This window comes from Hyperoodon ampullatus, assembly GCF_949752795.1.
Source record: "Hyperoodon ampullatus genome assembly, chromosome: 1".
Taxonomy (NCBI): domain Eukaryota; kingdom Metazoa; phylum Chordata; class Mammalia; order Artiodactyla; family Ziphiidae; genus Hyperoodon; species Hyperoodon ampullatus.
In genome coordinates this window covers 147,082,034-147,107,401 of record NC_136914.1, presented here as the reverse complement: position 1 = coordinate 147,107,401, position 25,368 = coordinate 147,082,034, and the positions used below count along the sequence as shown (strand labels likewise).

General features: G+C 38.8%; 1 protein-coding gene across 2 annotated transcripts in view; it reads right to left on the bottom strand.

Moving 5' to 3' along the window:
• Nucleotides 1–25,368, bottom strand: part of SEC24D (SEC24 homolog D, COPII coat complex component) — a gene marked incomplete at its 5' end in the record, with an annotated part of 122,125 nt that overhangs the window by 25,890 nt on the left and 70,867 nt on the right. For both annotated transcript variants that reach the window (XM_079697737.1, XM_079697738.1), the window contains 5 exons: nt 432–525; nt 1,484–1,675; nt 6,215–6,339; nt 14,439–14,554; nt 18,152–18,290. In XM_079697737.1, coding sequence (XP_079553863.1) covers nt 432–525; nt 1,484–1,675; nt 6,215–6,339; nt 14,439–14,554; nt 18,152–18,290 — 666 coding nt within the window. The remainder of the gene's footprint in view (nt 1–431; nt 526–1,483; nt 1,676–6,214; nt 6,340–14,438; nt 14,555–18,151; nt 18,291–25,368) is intronic.

Here is a 25,368-nt window from a genome sequence, read left to right as displayed (position 1 = left end):
CCCAGGCAGCATTCACTTCTGTCACTGACTGTGACGACCTTGCACTTGCATGTTTGAAAACCCCAAGGAAGGAAAGAGATGGAGATTTTTCTTTTCATATCTGGTAGTTCAGATATTGTTGAAATAATTTAAAAATAGATCATATAAAGTTCACATAAAAGACAAAAGGAGGAGCTAAACTGGAAACCCCGACAAAATCAGTTGCTCAGATGCTAACAGTGCTGGAATGTAAACGCTGGGAGCAAGCCGTGGTTTGGGCCGTTTCCTCCTGAGATTTGTAGGGAAGTATGAACAGCCTCCAGCAACCTGCATGTTTTAATGAAGGCTGTATCTTCTTTCATGGATGAAACTTCCTGTGTGTGTGTGTGTGTGTGTGTGTGTGTGTGTGTTTAGAATTTATTTACTAGCAACTAAAAGGGCCTTCTTCTCACCTTTAGTGCTTCCATGCCAGCCCGGATGACAGGAGCAAAGACGGTCTCATTTTCATTAGAGTCTGCAAACATCTCTGGAATCTGGTCCAATAAACTGCAAGAAATGAATGAGCAAAAGGTTTTAAATATTTAGCATATTTGTAATAAACATCAGGAAATAAGTCACGAACACTTCAGGCCTAAATACATATGGTGTTTTTTTTACACTGAACACCTGTGGGTGAATTTCAGAGGTCATTCCTCAAGGAATGATATCCTTGCATGATTTGGCACCAAAATTTATGATTTGGTTGGAACATTTACAAAATCACACTCTTTATAGATTTTTTTTTCTATTTACTACATTTCTGATCTCTTAGACTATAAATTATGGAACAGTGGCTATATCATCACCAAATACTCTCATGCACACTCAGGAAATAACTCCCTTGCATTGCCTTCCAGCAAAGAGAAGGGACTGGTAGGGTTGAGTATGTGTACTAAAAAAATTTCCTCCTTTTAGATACCAGTCCACAATGAAAAGAGACAGAACTAACATAAATAATAGAGTTTTATAATCCATGTGTTAAAACCCCCTTGCTAATGACAAAACAAAATATGTGTGATTGAATCAAAACATTAAAAAAGAGAAAGACAAATTATCATATGATATCACTTGCATGTGGAATCTAAAAAAATGGTACAAATGAACCTATTTACAAAACAAAAATAGTCACAGATGTAGAAAACAAACTTATGGTTACCAAGGGGGGAAAGAGGTGGGGAGGGGTAACTGGGAGATTGGGATGGACATATACACACTACTATGTGTAAAACAGATAGCTAATAAGGACCTACTGCATAGCACAGGGACCTCTACTCAGTGCTCTGTAATGACCTACATGGGAACAGAATCTAAAAAAGAGTGGATACAGGTATATGTATAACTGATACCCTCTGCTGTACGGCAGAAACTAACACACCATTGTAAACCAACTCTACTCCAATAAAGATTAATTTTAAAAAAACAGACAACTGATTAGGATCTAAATTATAAAGCACTCGATATTTACTTGTGAATCACAGATTGGGATTCTTGATAGCTGACAAGGAAACCATCCAACAGAGGAACAAAGACCTCGCTGACGTCGGTCACCACCATCATCTGGGGCCGTGCCAAAGTGCTCTTTACATTAAAGAAATGGAGGACTTTGTTGTACGTGATGAAACCGACTCGAAGTGAGGAAGTCTCTTCCTGACCTTCCCTGTGAGAGAGAAAAAAAGGGTTTGACGTTCTTCCATAAAGTCCTGAGAGAGTGGCTTCTATGAGAAATTCAGTAAGAATACATTCTATAAAATATACAGAAGACATGTTTAAAGGTTTGGTCTTAATTATCGTTTACAGGATATAGATAATACTGAGTCACAGCGGTAGGGGATGGGAGATACTACAAAACTAACAAGTTGATTTAAAAAAAATTCTCAAAAATCTAGGTAAAAAACCAAATAGATATTATGAAAACATTTGCTCATATTTTTCTACTATATTCTAACCATAGCAATTACAAGGTGCTTCCCCCCCCACAAACAAGCTAGGTTTATTACAGTCTTTAGAAACAAAGCTCTCAGAAGTCACCAGAAGGTCAAAGTAACAAATGGCATATCTGAAGCAAGAGAAAGGCATATTCAGATTACAAACAGGACAGCTATTTTTATCAAGAAAGGACTTGCTCCTCCTGTGTGATTTTTTTTTACACATTCTCAAGACTCTCAATAGAAAATGGGCTAGATTTTGAAAGCTATATACCATAGAAACATATAGTGTGAATACTAAAATAAATCACATACACGAATTGACAATGTAATTCTTATTAGGTAACCATTTGTGATGGTCATGGCTAGAGAATAAAAGCAATAAAATCTCCAAAACTGTAACAAAACGTAAAGAAAATTTTTGTGAGGAATTCCAGGACAAGGCCTTAATCTTCCTGAAAGGAGTACAAAGGCATGAATATTGCTGTTAAAGTCTATACTAAGTATATTCAGAGTTGAGTGGTCTAGACTCGTTTTTATTCTCACTGTCTCTCCTTCCCCCGCCTCCTTCCACACCCCCTCCTAAAACAACACACCTAGACACTACTAATGCTCTTACTCATTTTCAGCAGCGGATATAACATAGTGCTCAGCAGCTACATGAAAGCCATTTTCTTTGACCCTTAGATATCGGTAAAACTTATTTTGCTTCGGGGACCACTTTTGTGAAAAAGAACCTAGTTTGCTCAGTTTCTACATTTTGCACATGGCCTAAAGAGTTACTTGAGTACAAGAGAAAGGACAATGGAAGTGTCTGAAGTTCCCACCGAAGACTTCCCAATTTCCTTGATGTTTCAGCAGAGTACAGGCTGACAAACTATTCACTTTAACCTCTGTCCTATTTCTTCTCTACTTACTTTGCTAACTGAGGACATTTGCTCTTCATTGTGGCCTTGATAAATGGCCGGGCAGTTTAAATAGATCCTCATAATCCCAAAAGCACTTGGTAAATGTTTACATTTTGGACTCTTGCAAAATTTTTAGAAATGGGAATCCTTATCCTTTGTAGCTACACACACACACACACACACACACACACACACACACACACCCCTCCACAATCTAAACTGTATGACTTTACGCAACCAATGACTATACTATACTGTATCCGTATCCCCCTTCCCCCTCCTTATTTATTAGAATTTTACTCTTCAAGGCCAAGCACAAATCCTCCTTCCGTGAAGCCTCCCCTGATGCTACCAACCAGAAGTTATTTCCTCTTCCTAAATTTCTACAACTCATTCACATTTGGCTCTTGGTAGAAAGTGCCTTTTAGTTAACGTTTCAGGAATCCCTGACAATAAAACAATAAAGGGCAGGGCTCAAGGCTTACACTCTCTGCTCCTGGAGGGCCAAGCTCAACGTGGAGAACAGAGGTCTCATTGATGTGGACACTGTCTGAGAGGGCAAGTTAGAGCCCAAACTGATAAACTGATTTGTCTGCATCCCTTCTCAGCTCCAGTGGAGTGATGTCGCCTTGGTAGTTTAAAATCAGCCCAGCTGGAAGTATTTATACCACAGGAATGAGCAAACACTACAAATCAAGGCTTTATTTATTTGAGAGCCAGTTTTCCAGCACACCACTGGTTAAGCTCCTATGTCCCAATAAACCTTTTATTACATAGGGTGAAAAATGTCCAGCAAACCATGAAGGGGATTTATTCCTTTTAATAGTTAATTTGGAGTCAACCAAGGCAAGAGACACAAAAGAAAAATTAAAGAGAAGAATCTGGATTGCTATTCCCCATTGGATTTGGACATTTTTAGTGATGGGAAAAGAGTATCCTGGGATTCATAGGGTTCACTTAAAATCTAATTAACATTTTTTATAAATATCTAATCAGGACATCTCACATTATTACAAAATAGTAGTAGTGTTTCCATTGGAACAACTCTTTTTAAATTTGAGAAACAAAGAACTATCCTAAAATTTTCTTTTTCAACAGTATAGCTGCCCTGTTACATCATATCCAGGAGAAAACAAAACCTCAGTCGCTCCTTCATTTGATTCTACACAAATTTTGTAAAGTTATATAAGGGATATCTTAATAAAGAACATGTTTTGTTCCATTTTTCAATGACCCCTTCCCTCAACAGTTGCCCCTATTATTATAATGGAATGAATCTGACAGAGCAACACTGAAGATATTAGTAACTAGAAGAACCAGAATATTCCAAACTCAAGCATTCTGAACATCTTAGCTACAGCAGCATTAAAAACAGACAACCAGAAAAAAGTCCGAGAGTTTGATCTGAGTAACGAGTGAAGCACTTCAAATCTTTTCTTTCCTGTTCCAGAGAAGTCAGACAGAAAAGTCTGGCAACCTGGCAATATCAAAGATGCAAATTCAAAGTTAAAGAGTAGGAATGGGCTTTCCCTTTTCAAAAGATTAGCTGAGAGATGAACATACCTTAGATATTAATCAAGACTTATATACTATGCTTTAAAAACACTGCTTTAGTTCACAGAAGTAAATCAAATTGATGGCAATCTTACCATCGGAAATATAAAGTTATACATACACAGAGCCCAAAATAAATTTCAGGGGAGAAAAGAAAAAACAGATTTGTTTTAAAAGATAAAGAAAGAGAAGGTATTTTGGCTTGAATAAAAACTTTCAAGAGAGTTACTTGAAAAGTGGCGGGGAATAGCCAGCAGTATTCTCCCCGCCGCTCCCCATCTCTTGCCAAAGCCACACTTCTGCTCCAATGGGATATAAAGGTCATGATGACACCTAACAGTGTGATTTCATAACTTGCATCAATAGGTTACAAGCTTCATATCACCAGTGTGTTGAAAAGAAACAAGGGGTTGGTAAAGTGACTATGAAAATAGGTTATGAGAAACTAATTTGAACCAGTTTGAAGAGAGAGAGAGAGAGAGAGAGAGAAAGAGAGGGAGAGAGAGAGAGAGAGAGGCCATTTCCAGAAATTAGAGTAGTTTGCTTTCATACAACTCAAGTTCAAAATGCAGGTGTAGTGTTAAAGCAGCCCTGGGGGAGGTCTGTGATCAAATATGCCATTTTAGGCAGAAAGTCCATACTTGTCAAGGTCCCTGAGAATGAGGTCACAGAAACTATAGTCACAACAGTCGGCAGGCATCAGAGGCCTTTCTTTTGCCCCATCTTCAACTTGCTCCCAGCTCATTCTTCATTGTAGAATTCAGTTTGAAATCACCTCAATGTTTTTTAAACATCCCCACTGCTTTTCCAAACCATCCTTGAGAATATTATGACTTCAGCTTCATGGATACAAACAAAACTACTCCTGGGAGGTCCAGAGTTCGCTCAACTGAGCCTCACAGGCACCAAAGCACCAGTCACATGTGGAACAAATACAGAGGAGTGGGCACCCGAGGACCTGGGGAGACCTAGGGGCTGCGGACAACTCGCCCCTCAAAGCATGCCCTTTCAGAACAGAGGTTGCTTATGTTCAGAACATAGGGAGGGGTGGAAGATGTTAAGACTGGTGCAGACACTAGGTTTCAGACAATCTTTTCTAGCCTCTTTTATTTTCTTAAGCATGTCATCTTCTCATAAAGGAAAGCTTTCTCCCTGCTCACAAGTCTCCTTACTAGATGCTAGTTCCCAGCCTAAACAACTAGTTTGTACACGATAAAACATAGTCATGTTTGCTAATATACCTTTCCACCTTTCCTTTTATGCACTGCCCCCTGCAACAGCAGGACAAATGATGTACCCTGTGCCCTTAAGTTACAGGACATAGAGGCAGGAAAGCTGCAGAGGGGTTAGACAGGGTACTATAAGGGCAAAAGGGAATTTGGCCAAAAAGCCATGGGGCCTGCCATGAGACAACAGTTCAGTTTCCTGGCATCCCTTAGAACTCTCTACCACGCCCAGCAACTACCCGTTTTCTGCTGGAAAATCAGTTTTTGAAAAGTGAATAACAGACTTCCAAGGCCTTTTCCACCACACTGTTGGGATTCTCCTTATAATTTAGAATGGATTTTTGAATGTTGTTTACCGTGGCATTATTTCTTATCAGTTGTGTTTCTTTTGCTTTGTACAAAAGATCACTCCGATTTTTTAAGGATTGTTTGATGCTGTTTATAATTGTTTATAAATTATAAACAATTATCCGATGTCCCCATTAGCAAAAGAGACCAGTGGGCCATTCAGCACTTGTTTTCTGGCCAATATACTAATTCAGCAATATTGTATAAGTTACAAAAAGAATGGCAGTTCCCTTACTTCGGAAGTTTTTCCAGCACAGTCTTCAGTTCTTCACATATGAGCTTCACAAGTCCATTCTTAATGTTACTATATGAAACATCAATCATGAAGATAAAGGCTGGTGGGTTGGGAGGCTTATTCTTCTACAAGAAAGCAAACAAATCACACACATATAATTATGATGTACATACATTTCATAATCAAATTAAAACACCCAGAAACTCTTTAAGGTCATCAGACATCTCATTTAATATAACGTGTGGAATTAAATCATTTTCTGGAACAGTCTCTGATGCTATAAAAAAGATAAAAGCTGTTTATTTTCCAGGCTATGACCTGGGTCCCACTATTGAATTAGACAGGATTATGACAGCTAGCAGAGAAAGGCTCAGAAGACCTTATTACCACAATTCCCCAAAGGTGAGTACAGTCTTGTGGCGACCTTGCTTAGAACACTCTGCCTTAGGGGAAGAAATATGTCTGGAACCCTGGCAAACTGTGGCCCAAAAGAGTACAAAACTATAATTAGTGTTTGTTTTTGAAACTGAAGTAAAACTTCATTAACTTGATATCACCATTTTCAACTCTCTTCCTTTATAAGCTCTTCAAAGATATGAAATTAAATACTAAAATATAATTGTATACTTAAAAAATTGTGCTGTATTATTAAATATATACCTGTTCCTTACATATTTATGGTAAAAAAAATTGAATACTGGGCCTTTTCTCTGTTTAAAACAATCACTATAACATAAAGCAGCTGCTACATAAATGTTTTGTAGCTTTTGGTCCCTTTACTGGCTGGCGTTCAAACAGCTCTTAGGAAGCAATTCTTCAGTTGGATCTTACAAAATATTTAGAAAATAGAACCACAGGCAAACAACTTTAGTGAGTCACACTAGAGAGTAAAGAATTAAGGCTAATTTAATCTTAACTTTGTGATAAATGAAAAAAATGTTCTAGATTAAATTTTAACTGTTACAATTATAAAATTAGATAACACTATCTCCAAATTAAGTTACTAATTCATCCTATGTCCACTACAGGGCTAGATGTAACACTCCTCTAATAAAAGTCTTTCATTTGAAAAAGGGAAAAAAATTGCAGGACTTGAAAATTATCAACCTGAAAACTTCACTGCTTTGCCACATCCAAAATCAGACCAACAAAGAAATGTAAGAACTCTGTTGCTGTCTACATGAGCAATGATTTTTTTAAATTAATTAATTTATTTATTTATTTTTGGCTGTGTTGGGTCTTTGTTGCTGCGCGTGGGCTTTCTCTAGTTGCGGCCAGTGCAGGCTACTCTTTGTTGTGGTGCGCGGGCTTCTCATTGCAGTGGCTTCTCTTGTTGCAGAGCACGGGCCCTAGGTGCGCGGGTTCAGTAGTTGTGTCTCGTGGGCTCTAGAGTGCAGGCTCAGTAGTTGTGGCGCAGGGGCTTAGTTGCTCCATGGCATGTGGGATCTTCCCAGACCAGGGCTTGAACCTGTGTCCCCTGCACTGGCAGGCGGATTCTTAACCACTGCACCACCAGGGAAGTCCCGTGAGCAATGATTTTTATTGCAAACCATTCCTGATTCCCACCTAATCTAATTCATAACAGAAACTTATGCTGATTTACATAGAATGAAAATAACAATCGTTTCCACTAATTAAACCAAAACTTGTGACCAATCCAAATGTGCCTTACCATTCTTACATTCTCTCCTAAGTTCAGCATCACCAGTTCCCCACCGAATATTTTTGACATCTCCAACCTACACGTTTCTATAGAATGCTTCACCGTAACTTGTTTTCTACGTATGCAAAACTAATACATCACTCCTCTATAAATAGCATTCTCTTCCAATATCTCTATCAATAACATGACTACACATCAACCCAAAGGCTTGAAAACATGAAATTAGATTTGACTGTTCTTTTCTTTCCATCACCAAGTCCCATTGATTTATTCTTTCAAAATGCTTCTTTCACATGTTTTACCCCATCCCCACTCTTAACCACCCGGAAGTTTATTATCTAGACAACTGTACTGGCTTCATCCCTGGCTGCCTTAATCGATCACTCTGCCCATTCAATCCAGCTGGCTTTGTCCGGCCAACCTTAGCATGTATGAACTCTATAACCTGGTTTACCGTGACATCTTGAAGCTCACAGATCTCCTGGCTGCAAACTACAGTGGTTTGAAATAAAACCCAGTTCTCATCCTTAATCTCTCTGATCTCTGCAATTTTTGACCTGGCAGACCACTTTCCCTTTTTCAGCTGCCAAGGCACCGTGGTGTCATTTCCTCTCCCACTTTTCTGACTGTTGCTTCTGTTTTTCATTTTGTTATCTTTCTCCAAAGGATACCCTCTTCTCTTTCCTTACCACATGCTCCATCACAGAATCTCATTTGCTCATTTTTAACCAGCACCTCTCTGTAGGCGACTCCTCAGATTCTTTCCGCATGGTCTGTCTTCTGAGCTCCCGACCAGCTTTCCTATCAGCCACAGCACACCTCCACAGCAAGGCCCCGCCAGCACCTTACACTCAAAATCTTAGAAGTGAAGACAACATTTCTCCCACTATGCTGGCCTTTTCTACAAGGAACTTACAGAAAACATGATCCTCCAGAACGCTCTGGGCTTGACGCCTCATTTCCTCTGTGGAATTGTTCATCCCCCTTACTATCCACACCTAGTTAATTGTGAAGCCCTCAGAGGCTCCTTCTCGTTCCAGTACCCAAATTTAGACCCTCATTTTCATCCTTTTTAAAAACTATTTTTAATTGTGGTAAAATACACAGAATATAATTTACCATCTTAACCATTTTTAAGTGTGCAGTTCAGTGGTTTCAAGTACATTTATGTTGTTGTGCAACTGTCACCACCATCCATTTCTAGAACTCTTTCTATCCTGCAGAAATGGAAACTTTGTACCCTTTAAACAATCATTTACCATTTCCCCTGCTCTCTCCAGCCCTGGGAACCACCATTCTACATTTCTACTTTGTCTCTATGAATTGGACTACTCTAGGTACTTCATAAAACTAAAATCATACAGTATTTGTCATTTATGTGATTGGCTTATTTCTCTTAGCATAACGTCCTGAACATTCATCCGTGTTGTAGCATATTTCAGAATTTCCTTCCTTTTTAAGGCTTAATAATATTGCATGGTATGTATATACCACATTTTGTTTATCCATTCATCCATCTATGGATACTTGGGTTGCTTCTACCTTTTGGCTATTGTGACTAATGCTATTATGAACATGGGTGTGAAAATATCTCTTTGAGATTCTCTTTTCAATTATTTTGGGTATATACCCAGAAGGAGAATTGTTGGTAATTTGGTAATTCAGTTTTTAATTTTTTGAGGAATTGTTATATTACCCTCATTTTCTCTTGTTTCGACTACTACATCAACTTCTAATACCTATCTCTCTACCTCCAATCTCCCTCCTCTCATTATACAGACTGCTGTCAGAATAAACTATCCAGGGCACAAGATAGATCCCAAGGCTACTGCCTCTGAGGACAGGAAGTTTCCTGAGTCCCCAGAGCCAAGCACAGAGCATGGCTCAAGAGAGCGCTCAAGACTGTTAGATGAGTGAATGAATGTGTAGATGGATGGATGGATGAATAGAAACAACTCCCACTTTGCCTTTAATTATCCTCATGGGCTACTGAATTAGTACAATCCTTCAATGGCCTGGCATTTGAGACTCCCCATAATACTCATTTAGCAAACATGTATAAAAGCCTAAGAGATCAAAGCTCTGATGCCAAGCCTAGTGGAAAATAAAAGGATAGTCTGTGTCTCAAAACAATTTCCCAGCTTTACTTCCTATTATGCCGCAATACACATTCCTCCAACTAATTTAAGTGTTTGCCATTTTCAAAACATTTTCTATCCAGAAGTCACAATCTAGTAGGCGTGGGCCAAGAAAAGTATTTCCTTGGCTGGAAAAGTATTTCGTTTGGCATAGTGTTTTAAAAAATATTTGAATTTGAATGTTTTGGGGGAAGGGGGAATATACTCTCCAACTATCCTAGTCTCTATAGTAGGTCCCCATCACTCATCTACAAAGCCCCCCATAGCCCCTGAAGAAACTGGAGTAAGTTGCAAATACCTGAGAAACTGCTTCTGCTTACCATTTAGTTTCCACTTCTCTGCTCATGGTTTAACCAGCTCAAATGTCACTTACTCTTAGAACCCTTCCCTGATCCACCAAATCATAAATTATTGCTCATCTGTTTTCTTATGGCACTCTGACTGTTGTATTCTTACAGCATTTATCATATTACTTATATACTTTAATGATCAGGTCTATGCATGGTAAGGACTTTGAGATCAGGTTCATATTCTTGCTAATCTTGGTATCACTCACAAACACAGCCAAAGTGCCTTGGACATGCTAGGTATATAATAAATGTCAAAGTGAACTAAAATTAAGTGGAGAAACTACATTTTTATTTAGGAAAAAAAAAACAGGCTGCCTTGGAATGAGATTTTACCTTTCAGGTACACTTTACAGGTAGATAGATATATTCTGTAAACTTCTAGGTGAAAATCTGTCAGTTATTAGACAGAGCTGGGTCTTTTTTTCCAGGGGAACTCCATGGTGATTTTGTAAATACATGCCTACATATCCACAGTGTACTGATAGAGAAATAGGGGTTCTGTGGTCATACAGACATGGTTTTCAGTCTGGCTCCATCATTTTCTATATGTATGGCCTGAGGTTGGTACTTAACCTCTCTAAGCCTAAGTTTCCCCACATCATGGTGATACTCACACCACATGAGGTCACTGTGAGAACTAAATGATACAATACATAGAAAGCACTTAGCACAGAGCATCACACATAGTGAATGTTCAATGAATGCTAATTTTATTGTCTAAAATTGGCATTAAGATTATCTAAAATGAATAGGGAAAATGTTATTTTGTAATTCTCCTTTAAGTTTGTATGGTATTAAAAAATACACATACCAATTATATAAGCTCTTATTCATCACCCAAAGCCCTAAGGCAATTCATTATTATTCTTCATTTACATTTTAAGGTATAATTAAATTTGAAGATATTAAGAGTTCTTTTATTATGAACCTTATTTGGAATAATAAAAGGAAGATTAACCTTACAAAAAACTCTTCAAAATGTAGTTTTTATTTGGTTCCTTGCCTGCTCTGTGAGCTTTCCCATCAATTAGACATCTGGAACATTTCCAGATAAAAGAGTTTGAAGATACTAAGACTTTTGTTCCCAGAAATAGATTTGACTCCCTGCCTAAGTTTCTGCTAAAAAAAGCATAAAATCAAGATAATATAGCCTTTTTGGCAGAGAACTGGAAAGTCAGAGCATAGTTAGATTTACACTACAGTTGCAAAGATGACTGAATAAATTTTCCATCACTAGATACAAAGGCTTTATTACATTTAATTCGAACTTCAAATGTTTATGTTCTGCCTGATCACTCTCCTTCAGTCAACAACAGTAAAGGACAAATAAACTGTCCAAAAGTAACTGGTATTTTAGGACTTTTTTGTTGGTGTTGTTTTGGTTTTTTTTGTTTGTTTTTGCCTGAAATAAATCATTTGTACCAAAAATGTTCTTATGTTTCCCAAAATGTGTTCAAATGTTACAGTTAAAACTAATAAAGTGTTAACTCTTCTTTAATAACTAGTTGAAAAACTCATACAAAATACTAAAATAAATGCAAAAGGTATGTTAATTGGAAAACATTTTTAAATCCACTCAGTTGAAAAAACTTCTAGTTAGGAATAATGTTCTTTGTAATTTACATTCAATACAACATAGACTGGTCCCCTAGCAAATAATATCTAGGAAAGAAATCTGTGGGTCAGAGGCTGTTTTCTGAGGACTGGGCACCAGGAGGCATTCATTTTTGGAAAAGGAAGTAAGTCAGGATGATTCTGTTTCTTCAAGTCTACACACGGCACTTCAGATACAAGCTGAAATCTGAACTAATACTCACGAAGATGTTTTCAAATCACTGAAGAATTTGAAGGATATTCAAGACATCCATAATGATGTCACCATCACTATGACGCTGGAGAAGGGAAACAGCCAGCCCTGGGAATAGCGACCCAGCTGCAAATTCATTCACTCATTCACTCGCTCATTCATTCATTCATCCACATGTATTGATTGATCAACTGCCTACGCTGTGGCAGGCACTATGATACCTGCTGTAAAGACAGCTAGGACAAGATTCTTGTCCCCAGGGATATCAGAATCTAGGAAGAGGGGAAATATAGGAAGATTTAAACTCTATGGGGATAACTGCTAAAACAGACATATGGACCAAATTATATGGGAAAAAACATCAGAAGATTTAGTAAATAACAACCATGATGAAGTCAGAGAAAGTTGTGTGCACATTCACACACATTCACATAAAGCAAAATTTCAGCCAGGGATTAGAGAATAAGTAGGAGTTTGTTAGGTGGGGTATGTATAGATGTAACAGGAGGATGGAAAGGTAGTTGGGTCAAAAGAGCATCTTAGATAAAAGCATGGAGTTGTACAGGGGAGTGATGTGTTCAGAGTACATGAGCCAGAATTTTCTACAACTGAAGATGTAGCTAAGGTGGTAGCTAACGGTCTTATAAAGAAACTTAAATTTTTGAATTTAATTTTTTAGATTAAGGTAGTGGGGGGAGTCTCATGGTTACATTTTAAAGCAAGGAAACTGGAGGCCAGGATCTCAGGCTGCTGAAACAGTCTCAGGGAGACTCTGAGAGCCTAAATCACTGCGATGACAGCTGGAGTGGAGAAGGAGCTACAGAAACACATCAATAGTCTTACTGACCGTATCAGCTGAGCTTCTGCCTTAGAAGGGAAATTTTTCTGAGATGATTGACAAAACAAATAAGGCAGAGGCACTATATGAAACTGCTGCATTAAGAACCTAGTGGAGGGACGTCCCTGGCAATCCAGTGGTTAAGACTTCGCCTTCTGATGCAGGGGGTGTGGGTTCGATCCCTGGTCAGGGAGTTATGATCCCACGTGCCTCGCAGCCAAAGAAACCAAAAAACATAAAACAGAAGCAATACTGTAATAAATTCAATAAAGACTTTAAAAATGGTCCACATCAAGGGACTTCCCTGGTGGCACAGTGGTTGGGAATCTGCCTGCCAATGCAGGGGAAACGGGTTCAAGCCCTGGTCCAGGAAGATCCCACATGCCGTGGAGCAACTAAGCCCGTGCACCACAACTACTGAGGCTGCGCTCTAGGGCCCATGAGCCACAACTACTGAGCCTGTGCTCTACGGCCTGTGGGCCACAACTACTGAGCCTGCGCTCTACGGCCCGTGGGCCACAACTACTGAAGCCCATGTTCCTAGAGCCCATGCTCCACAACAAGAGAAGCCACTGCAACAAGAAGCCCACACACTGCAACGAAGAGTAGCCCCCACTCACTGCAACTAGAGAAAGCCCGTGCACAGGAATGAAGACCCAACGCGACCAAAAATAAATGAATGAATAAATAAATTTGTTTTATAAAAAAAAGGTCCACATCAAGAAAAACTTAAAAAAAGAAAGAAAGAAAAAGAACCCAGCATCATATTCTATCTGAAAGGGACATACAAATGAAATTATTATTATTATATATATATATTTTTGGCTGTGTTGGGTCTTCATTGCTGCGCACGGGCTTTCTCTAGCTGCAGTGAGCAGGGGCTACTCTTCGTTGTGGCGCATGAGTTTCTCTTTGCAGTGGCTTCTCTTGTTGGGAAGCATGGGCTCTAGGTGTGCAGGCTTCGGTAGTTGTGGCACGTGGGCTCAGTAGTTGCAGCACATGAGCCATAGCGCACATGGGCTTCAGTAGTTGCTGCTCGCGGGCTCTAGAGAGCAGGCTCAGTAGTTGTGGCGCACAAGCTCAGCTGCTCCACGGCATGTAGGATCTTACTGGACCAGGGCTCGAACCCATGTCCCTTCCATTATTGGCAGGTGTACTCCCAACCACTGCACCACCAGGGAAGTCCCTATTTTTTTCTTTCTGCCACCACTTTTTAGTTTTTAAAGATGATCACTGCAGTGGATGGTCTGGTTATTTAATCATGTTAACAGCCTAGGAGGATTGATCTGTGTCTTAGGCATTTCTACATCCCCATGGCACCACCCGAATGCTTTGTCTGTGAATCAAAGGTCAGTTCATGACATATAAAAGTAATTCGCTTGTATCTGACATCCATATATAAACACTTGAAGTCCTGGGAACACTTACTCTGCAGTAATCCAAAGTAGCAACATATTCATATGATCCTAGAGATAGCTCTGGCTTCTCATAGTGGTCCAGTCTTCTTCCGATATGGTCCAGATGTTGGAAATAGAATGGTGGAACTAATAAAAACAAAATAGGAAAGGAAATCTTTTATTTTTACAACACAGACAATTTAGTAAGTTCTCAAAATTTATTATGGGAAGAAAGGAGCAAGTACGAGAAAAAAAATATTTTAGTATATTCTAAATATCCACTATTAAAAAGCATGTCTTAGAAAGAATAAGCATTTTCTAAAATATCTTCTTGACCCTTCTGCAAGTTATTGATGACAAAGAATCATTAATGACTTGGATCTTTACAGAGAAATAGCAGATAAAAGTACTGGCATTTTAAAATTGTCACAACCAAAATTTAATTGTCCCTATTTAATTACCTCTTTTAAAAGGAATTTTGACTTTTCTAACTATTTAACAATAAGCAGGTAATTGGTCCAGAATTTTCCTCAGAATATTAGAAACAGAAGTCTACACACATAGAGAAAAGAAAGACCGGTTTACTGTCTTCTTATTTGGCCATATTATTAACAATAATGTTTATTATCCTTTAATTAAGAGACGTCTTCAGGGCCTCCCTGGTGGCGCAGTGGTTGAGAGTCCGCCTGCCGATGCAGGGGATACGGGTTCGTGCCCCGGTCTGGGAGGATCCCATATGCCGCGGAGCGGCTGGGCCCGTGAGCCATGGCTGCTGAGCCTGCGCATCCGGAGCCTGTGCTCCGCAACGGGAGAGGCCACAACAGTGAGAGGCCCGCGTACCACAAAAAAAAAAAAAAAAAAAAAAAAAAAAAAAAAAAAAAAAAAGAGACGTCTTCAGCCATGGGTAATTTGCATGGTAATCTTTAATGTTTGGGAAAGGATTACTGTATTTGGGAAAGACTACACCACTAAGATCTCAGCTGAGGAACTCTTAATTTGATTCAAATGTCTAAGAAGGTTAGTTCTGGCAAAGCCCTGGAAGTCATCCAATAGCATAGGAACACTTATGAGTCACACACCAAACACATGGACAAATATGGCCTGGTATCTCTGCGAAAATGAACTCCTGTTGCCTTGAGATTAATTCGGCTGGCTGTTAAACCACTGACAATAGAAGTATTTAGAATAAGCAGTAATGCTCTGGTTTTAAGTGTTTCGTAAAGAACATTTTCATTTGTAAAACCACAGAAGTAATGACCTGTTTTAAAACCAGTAACTCAGTATTCTTTATTTTCAGTTGTGAACTAACACATGGGTTATAATAGGACTGTTTTCTTAGTTTCGCCTTAAGAAAATAATCACTAAGGCTTGATTTTTTTCTATTTTCTTACCATATCATGGCCATTTCTTTTTAAACAAGTTTTATAAGATTCATATGTACATATGGATCTCTGAATTCAGAAAATTCAATGTCTTGACAAGATTATGGAAGTGGGAAACTGATAGTTTTGGCTGAGCTAAGAAAGCTATGGGGGCCTTAAACTGCTACTTCATTACATTTAGATGAGATGGAGGATGCTGCACTGGCTGTTGTAGGATGTATGGGTGGTACTTTCTACAGTTCCTATAATTTATTTTCACACATCTGCATATAAGATGTGAAAAGATTTCCCCTTAAAATCAATTAATTTTAGGGGGAATCAAATCAATCAAATCAAATCAATTTAATTTTAGTATTTAATATTATCTGCCATGTTTTATAAACCAGAATTCAAGTCCCCCCGTAAATCATGCACAGCCACATGACACTCGTCTTCCGGCGTGTCTTTTGGCCTCACGTGCTGCCCACTGTGTAATTTCTGGACACTTTGAAGGGAAACAGAGTGGAGCCATGTGACCAAGCCCGGTGGGTTCTTTCTAACTCCAACAAACCTCTGTCTTCTTTAAACCTAAATGAAGAATGCAGGCATCTGTGTCAATCTAAGGGAGTCTGGCTTCCTTGCAGGAACTAATATTGGAGTCTAATATGAATAGAAGATGAACAGGGCAGCTTCCTAGGCATGGATATCAAGGGAGGGGAATTTACTGTGTAGAAATATAGGAACTCTGTGTGGTTTTTCTCTACTAGGAAGTGGCAGGGCCTTTTAAGGTTCTGAGCTGACCTTTGGGCATTAAGCCAGAGGGTCACACCAAAGTGAAGATCCTAGATGCTCTAAGTGGATAGATGTTGGACAAATTTCTGATCACCTTGCTAAGAAGGTTGAAGGCTTGAGTGAAGACAGTGGAAATCTGGTGACCTTGGTGGAGGTATTTATCAAAATGCTTCAGGAGAGGCCTCTGCCGTCTCGTGACTTTTTTCCTCCAAAACTAAAGCCCCGGGAAGTGCACGGTCACAGGGTTCCTGAAATCCAGGTCCCAAGATTGTGTGACAGCCAAGGATTTGGTTGCAGATTTTATCCAGGATGAGAGATGGAATAAGATCTTCCTTAGAAAGAAAAGTAAGGGTGGAGAACGAACAAGATCTGGTCTCACTAGTGTATCCAATTTGTATTGAGTAGGTGCCTTTGAGATGAGGCTGGAAACCAATGAATCCACTCCACAGCAAGGCATTTTTAAAGGTCTTTGTGAGTAAGCCTCACCATGTCAATCTCTGGCACTGGGAGTTGGGCAAAGCCATGGACTGTGATAAGGGGGCGGGTAAACAAGGAGACCAGCATTGGTCTCCCACCAGAGCACACACAGGAACCAAGGGGCCGAGAACGCCGTGACACAGGCAGAAAACTGCCTCAGCTCCCTTTTCATCAAGGAGCAGCCAGCAGCCACAGGCTCCTGGGCAGAGTGCTGTACGTTCCTCAGATCTAGTGCCCTGGAGGTAAGGATGTCTACAAAGATAAGAAACAGAGGAAAACACATAAAATTATGCTCTCATAATCATCGCGTGGTTCTAGAAAAACTCTATAAATGTAAATGAATATGGGAATGTTCTCAGCCTGAGAATGTGCTTCATTTGACACCAAAGAATTAAAAAGAGAGACATGTTATAAATATAATGAATGTAAACACTTTTGGCAAGCTTGCAGTTTTTTTCAACATCTGTGAATTCATACCAGGATGAAATTGAAAATACAGTGAATCTGGGAAAGCCCTTCATAATAACGTTTTTTTTTAAAAACAATCTGACATTCATATTGGAGGAAAAAATCTATATACGTGTTAAAGCACTCAGCTATACCTGAGCTTTTCCTAAATACTGATGAACTCACATTCAAGAACAATTCGGAGGAATGGTGAAAGAGGGAACAATCTCTCAAGTTTATCATCTGTAAACGTAGATAAAAGACAGTTCTTCTGTGTAATTTCCCTGAAGGGAAGCCAACCAGAACACCCTCAGTTCAGGACATCCAAGGCCCTCCTACTCTCATATAAATGTGTGAGTCCCACAGGGAAGTTGCTATGTTTCTTATAAAACTCAAAAATAGGGAAGTCATTTAATTTCTCAATTCCTTTCCACAAAGCCTCAGTTGGAGGCAAAATGAAATTTTACCTCTTATGTTTACAGAAGATAAACCTCAGAGATTGTTCCCTGTCTCATCATTCCTTTGAGTTATTCTTGAGGGTGTTTAGGAAAAGCTCAGGTCTAACTAAGAGCCTTAACAGACATATATTTTTTTCCTAAGCTAAGAAGTATAATATGTTCCGTTTACTACAGAACTTTCCCCGAGGGCATGTGCTGGCGTCACTTACCGTCATTCACGCAGTTGCAAAATCCACACTGGTACCTCCTTCCTCCTTCAATGAACTGCATGAATGGGCACATGTAGGCTTTGCACCTGTTGCATCTGACTGGTCCAGTCTCCCCATGATTTACCAAGTAGAGGGGCGTCTACAGGAAGCAAGCACAAGTAAGAGACATGTGGGTACAGGATTTCTAAGTTATTCTAAATAACCAAGGTTATTTCAGAAGTCCTACGTATTAAATTGTAATTTGAAAACTCTGGACTCATTAAGGAACTCAACTCTTAGTGTTCACCAGGGGAGTAAGGATGCCTCTCTTGGTACCTTGTGGAATTCAAGGCACTACCCAAACAAAAATTAATTTAAATGTACATGTAATTAATAAGCATATGTGTACATTTATGTATATGCGTCTTTACCCATGTGTGTGAAGACAGAGAAAAAATACCATGATGGTAGTAATACTTAATAAAGCTTATGTTGGAAACATCCTGGACACCGTGTATCACATATTTTGCTAAGTTTTTTCATTAACTATAAATGAAGAAGGGGGAACTGGGTCTGATTTTAAAAGCTCTGGTTTGAAAGAAAGAAAAAACAGAGCAGGACTTCCTTGGTGGTCCAGCAGTTAAAACTCTGTGCTTCCACTGCAGGGGGCGTGGGTTTGATCCCTGGTCAGGGAACTAACATCCAACATGTTACACAGAGCACCCAAAATATTTATAAATAAATAAACAAACAAACAAATAAAAGCTCTAGTTTGCACAGTGGTATGCCACTTAGCTAATTCCATCACAGTATATAAAATGTTTCTTCAAAAATGCAACTCTCTGAAGAAATATGCAATAATGTTCCCTTGTTTAGGGAAGGAGGCTGATTCTGCCTTTTCTGTTCTTTTAATCCCATGACAAAACGTCTCACAAAGTACTTTCAATGTGGCTGGTCATGCTTTGCCAGAACAAAAAAATAAATAATTTCAATTGCTTCTTCCTCACAAACATGCATAGAAACCAGTACGCATCTTTTACAGGTTGAAAGTAAAAACACTCAGCATTAGAAGTCTGCCTTGTTTCTCAACACTTCCAGCTTTCAGAATAAAACCACATAGATTCTTGTTGCTTTTATAAATCTCCTTAAAGATAACATTTCTAGAAAAGCTTGACAATTACAGGGTTTGGCACATCAACCAAGTTTTTCTTTAAAGAAAAAGATGTAAATAAAGCAGACTGCTGTTTCATGGAGACTTGAAGAGCAGGAGGAAGGTGGCGATGAAGTGGGGTCATAAGGCCATTTTCTGCCATTTTCTTGGGGAAAAAAAAAGAAAAAAGAGAGAGAGATCTACTGTCTGTCCCTGCCCAGATGTTCAATGTGAAAACTAATCCACTGCTGAGGTTTCAGAAATGAGTTGTGAGATCTCAGAATAGGAAAACACAGATAGTAGAATACATAAAAGAATCAGGAAAAGGATAAAAAAAATACATTCAGAATCACTCCCTCTGCACTGCCCTCTCCCCCATCTCTTGCCTCAAGGAAGCCAGAAGATGGATTGGACTTTCTTATTTCTGGTCTCTTCTGATCTGTACGCACGGCGTAGCTCTGGTGTCCCATGGACAGGGTTGTGACAGGATTAAATGAGAAAGCCATGTGCAGGACAGACTACTAAGCCTGGCATAACTAACTGTTGTTACCACATCTGTGCTGAATAGCCTTTCCTCCAAACCACTCAGCTCAGGAGAGAGCATATATTTAACAGGACAGTTATAGTCTGATAAGTGTGAGATAGGCTTGAGTTTCTAAAGGCATTTATTTATATAAACTTTCAAATTAGCTACCTTGTTACTGTAAAATGTTACTGTAAAAAATGATCTAGAAGGCAGGGAATCTACCTTGCTGGAGCTTTTGATAGTATCTGATGGTTACAAAAGTTGACAGGTACAATAGATTTTAAAACCATTCTAGGAGTTTGATTTAAATACACATATATATTCAAATATTGACATACACAATACTTTTTTAATATAAGCTTTTTGTTTGAAAAGCATAAAGTGATGAATGTGTATCTTCTTCAACTGGTAATAATAAGAAATAATCTGAGGGGACAAAAGGGAAGCAAACAGAAAGATATTGGTACCGACAAGAGATTCTTAGGACAGTGAATGGAGAATCAGAATAAGAAGTGAAAGACAACAAAAAATGTAACGATAAGGTAGCTTTTTCTGGGTCAGAAATCCAGTCATCAGTCATGACTTTGGTTGCTGCTCTGTTCTACAGCTTCAACCTCGGAGGTGAAGAGATGATTTCAAGAGAGTTAAACTAGGGTTAAAGCCTGCAATGTGCATAAACTCCAGACAAGTTTACTTCTCTCATTCTTTTATTTTCAAAGAGTTCAAAGGCTATAATTAATTCCCTGAGACACTTTAGAAACAAAATCTGATGCAATTATTTGCTAGACAAAGCAGAGGTAATGGAAGGAAAATTAACCTTATTTTTACTGATATGATTTACTGAAAGACAGGCCCAGCCTAAAATGACTGTGAAACTGTCGGCAGCTACCACCTAAGCATTCCAGTCCTGGCAGATTCAAACTTGCAGAACTGAAAATGAATGTCTAGTAACAAACTGGAGTCGAGTAATGACTGTATCGAGGCTGTAAAATACGCTTGCATTTTTTCTGTTTTCACTCTTCTGGAAACTGGATGATGGATAGGTAAGGAAGGTTCTCAGACAATTGAGGTGACAGTAAAGAATGTTAAAAGCTTTTTAACTATTTGCATTTTCTTTTTGGGCAACAGGACAAGGGTCTCCCAACACTGTCTTGTTTCATCTCTCTTAGGCTATGTTGAAGACCATCAGAGATTTTTCTTTGCTCTCTCCAGATGTCTGCTTATCTGCTCTACAGTAGCATGCATGAGCTCATAAATAGCTAATCTCACTTTTTTTCTGAGTTCAACTTCAGTGTATACAGCTTTAAAAAAAAATCACATTACTTTCCAAAAGTTGCCTAAGTTTTTTTTTCTTCTTACCAAGGGTATTATATTATACTTACCTCAGAGCTATTTTCAGACTTTGTAATTTTGTTTATAAGTGTGTTTTAATCTTTTGGCCTCTGGTATATTCCTGCCTGCTCTTTCTTTTCTGTTCTTCTCTTAAATGGAAAAAGTAAAAGGATGGAGAGCCTTGCTCTAAAACCTTCATCTGGCTATTCTTGGCTCTGGTCCTGTGTGGTATGAATTTATATAACATGTAAGTGATGAGGATGCTGGGGAAAGAAGAGGGAGGAGAATAATATTTGAATCTTTTGCTTGTATTTTTGAACTACCAGGGTTATGCCAAATACTTTATTGGTACTAATTTTAATTCAGATGCTTTAATTGGATAAAATGGATCTCTTTTTTGTGCATATGTAACACCATGGTCAATTCTGGAGAACAAGAAAGAATATAATTCATTGAGAAATTAGGTTCAGTGGTAAAACTTTTGGTTATTGTTCCACGTAAAAGGAGTAGAAAACAAAATGTATCAATCAACAACTCCTCAGCACTACTAATACAATTTTTAAAGTTTTCCTGTATTTATATATTACCAGTTTTCTAAGTATTACTGCCATTCTCTTTAACATCTGTGATTCGGTGCTGGGTATGCTGTGTGCCTTGGTGGGGCATACAGTCCAGTGGGATAGAAAGACATTAAACAAACAAGCAGGCAAACATGCGATTAAAAGAGCAAGGCAGGAGTAGAAAGAATACTTGGGAAATCATCATTAATAAAAAGTACCGCTAAACCATTCACAGATTGTAATCCGAAACAAAAACAAATGAAGCACAACCTAGAAAGATCCAACATGAAGAATTCCGGTAAAGTTTATAGCCTCTGTATTTTTGTTTTGGCATCTCTATAACTAAAAAAAGTCTGAACACCCAAGTCTTGCTATATAGTCTTTGTCTTAGCAAAGTGATGAATAACAGAAGGCAGCTAAATATTACAAACTGATTATACCAAATCTGGAAAGCTGAAGAAAATATGAAGGTGTTCTTATAGCATAGATCCACTAGGTGGCACTGTACAACTAAAAATTAAAACAAAACTATATAATTTCCTCAGTAGGTAATAAAATACTCAAGATAATTATGCTACGTTCATTTTATGTAACTATAATAACATTGACCTGAACTGACATCAGTTATTACCATCACAAAATGAAGAAACTTATACTTTTCTTGAAAAATCCTCTGATAATGGTTAAAAAATATTCTGGGTGAAACAACGTGATTCAACATGAAATACAGGCTATTTTAAGCATGAATTACATAGAAATTACAGAGTGTGCCAAATTAACTGAAGATAATAGCCAAGAAAAACTTATTTTAAAAGTTTCTAATCCTCTTCCAACTCTTCCTTGTCTACATGTAGGAAAACGGACACAGTGATGGGATAGGCAGCCCCAGCACAGCAGGCACAGTAGGCCGCTGACGGCAGCCTGGGAGGCGAGGAAGCCAGCGCTCCTGCTGCCAGTGCCCAGCCCCTGCTCTCTGCGTTCGCACTCGAGGTGCAAAATAACAAAGCAAAGACAAGGAGGCTTGCATCATGGTGCTCAGCAATGCACTGTGATGGAGAAATGATTTTCTTCCTGTTGGACCATCAAATCACAGGCAACAGTGTGGCTGAGGGGAGAGAGAAGACAGAGTGGCCAAATCGGAGATTTCAGGAACACCCTGGCTTGGGAAGGTATTCCTGCCTATCTCCAGGATATTCCTGGGTGAAAACCCTCCCCCTCTCCTCTTTCTTCTTCCATTACTCCACTGTTCATCTCATTTTTTCAGGACGAGAGTTCACCTAAGTTCTAACGCATGCACACACATGCTCACACTTTAACCACCTACTTTCCCCTGTCTTCTAACACTTGTTTACTGATTTTGAAAAAATACACATTTCCCATTTTCAATGTATACTTCTCCTTTTTTCCCTCTCCTTCTATTTCCTTCATTAAAAGTCTCCAGGAAAGTAATCAGTGTCCTGGGACTATATAGTTGTCCCCACATGACCAATATTCTACTTTACTAAGTGCCTGAAGGAAATATCTCAGCTAAATAATTACTAGTAATGGGAGAGACATTTTTGCCTACAGTGGGTCCTAAATCAGATCAGAAGATTTATAGCAAGAAGACCTGCCAAAATGTGACACGGTCCTCCAGCTTGATAAAGGATCATATTCAACATCAGATTATATTCCCCAATAAATTTGATCTTTACAATGGTAAATACATATCTCTAGCAGCAAAGGTTTTGTGTTGTCAAATGTGATTCTGGCACACAGCTACTTCTTTGGGATTGGAGTGCTGCTTATTTTTTGGATCTGTCTCAAGAGAGGTCAGTTGGTAATTTGGATTAATCAGGGGGTATAAGTAGAAGCATGAAAATGGTATGTGAAAAGATAATCCAGAACCTGTGACGAACAACTACCCTTTAAAAATGTTAAACATTCAGACTGTTAGGCATGCTGGAAGACAAGCAGAGTCGGATTCCCAGAGGATTATGCCCAGCAGCTAAAATGAAAAGAGAGTCTGTATCAACTGCACTTATTAAAGATATTTCCATAGGAAAGAGAAAGGAGAAGCAGCTTGTGTGTGTTTTCTATTTTTGGCTTCACCATATATGACATTCAGTCAGCCTACATGGGCAGAAAATGTACAGGGCAGTAGGCTGCTTACTGTACACACGTTTTCTCAACAGCAGTTCTATTTTGTTGGACTCTTTAAAATAACAAGTATGGCATGAAAGAATAATATTTTCTGAATGCCTTTTAAAAATCATGTTATGCAACCTTTAAAAAGAAACCGAGACTGATAATAAAATACTCAATGTACTGTAATAATTATGAAAATTATTTAGACTTTAAAAAAATGTTTTCAGTTGGCCCTAAAACTTGGCATTTTCATATTTCCAGAAAATTAACCTCTTGCTAGTTTTGGTATTTGTGGCACCTGAGAGATTATTTTCAACTTTTTCCTCTTCAACAATGCTGTTAAGTCTATTTATTTTTATTTTTTTTTAAGTCTTTATTGAATTTGTTACAGTACTGCTTCTGTTTTTATGTTTTGGTTTTTTGGCTGTGAGGCATGTGGGATCTTAGCTCCCTGACCAGGAATCAAACCCGTACCCCCTGCATTAGAAGGTGAAGTCCTAACCACTGAACTGCCAAGGAAATCCCTGTTAAATCTATTTATTCTTGTTATAACTATATCTAGAGCTTATATTGGATTTGAATATGTCTTTTATTTGGAAATTGGTCTTTTTTGGGTTGGGGGGGTGTTTTTATTTTTTGTTTTGGTCTATCCAGCATTGAAAAATCCTGGAAAATGTTACTGATTCAAATTTATAATATATGTAAGATCATAACTATCATCTGTATGATTTATATTCAATAGTTTAAAATGCTTTCATGTATATAAAATCTAATCGTGATGTTGAGATGCTAACAACCCTGGCAGTGAGAATTATCATCCATGTTCAGAAGGGAATGGACATGTGAGGGGCAGTGACTTGTCCAATAAACTGCAGAGCTATAGCTTGGATCCCCATTCATTTTCTGTGCAAAACATTCAGAAACAGCTTGCAGCTCGCTTCTGTAGAAAAAGCACATGGTTTCAGAGAAAGCTGCCATCACACATGGTCTGTGACTTGAACCAAGCCCTTGGTGGTCCCTGGTACCCATGAAGTGTCTCCTGCCATTTCTCTCTCTTTCTCTACAGGAGCTATTTTATATCTTTTTAACTCCATTTTATCCTTCAAATAAGCTCTCCTCCCACCTCCCTCAGTAGATAACTTTGCTGCCTTGCTCACAAAGAAAAACAGAAAACCTCAGAGAGGAACTCCCTCCCTTGACTTTTCCCCATGGATTTACCAGCACCCACCTAAGGTCTTCCTTTCTCCCTCCTGTTACAACAGAAGGGGTATCCCTCCCTCCTCCTGACTTGTTGTCAGTGACCTTGTCTAAACTGGGACCAAGTCTCAATCTGGCCCCTCAGGACTGGCTTAGGCATTTCAGCTGTGTGTTGCCATATGACCCTGTGCCCAACAGCACTCATCATAATGCTTTACTTTTCAGCATCACTGCTAAATTCTCAGACCCATGCCTCACATGTCTAACACTTGTTTTATCGCATGTCTCCTATAGCACAATACCTGAGAGAGTGGGCAGTGATAGTTTTTGAATGAATGAACAAAAT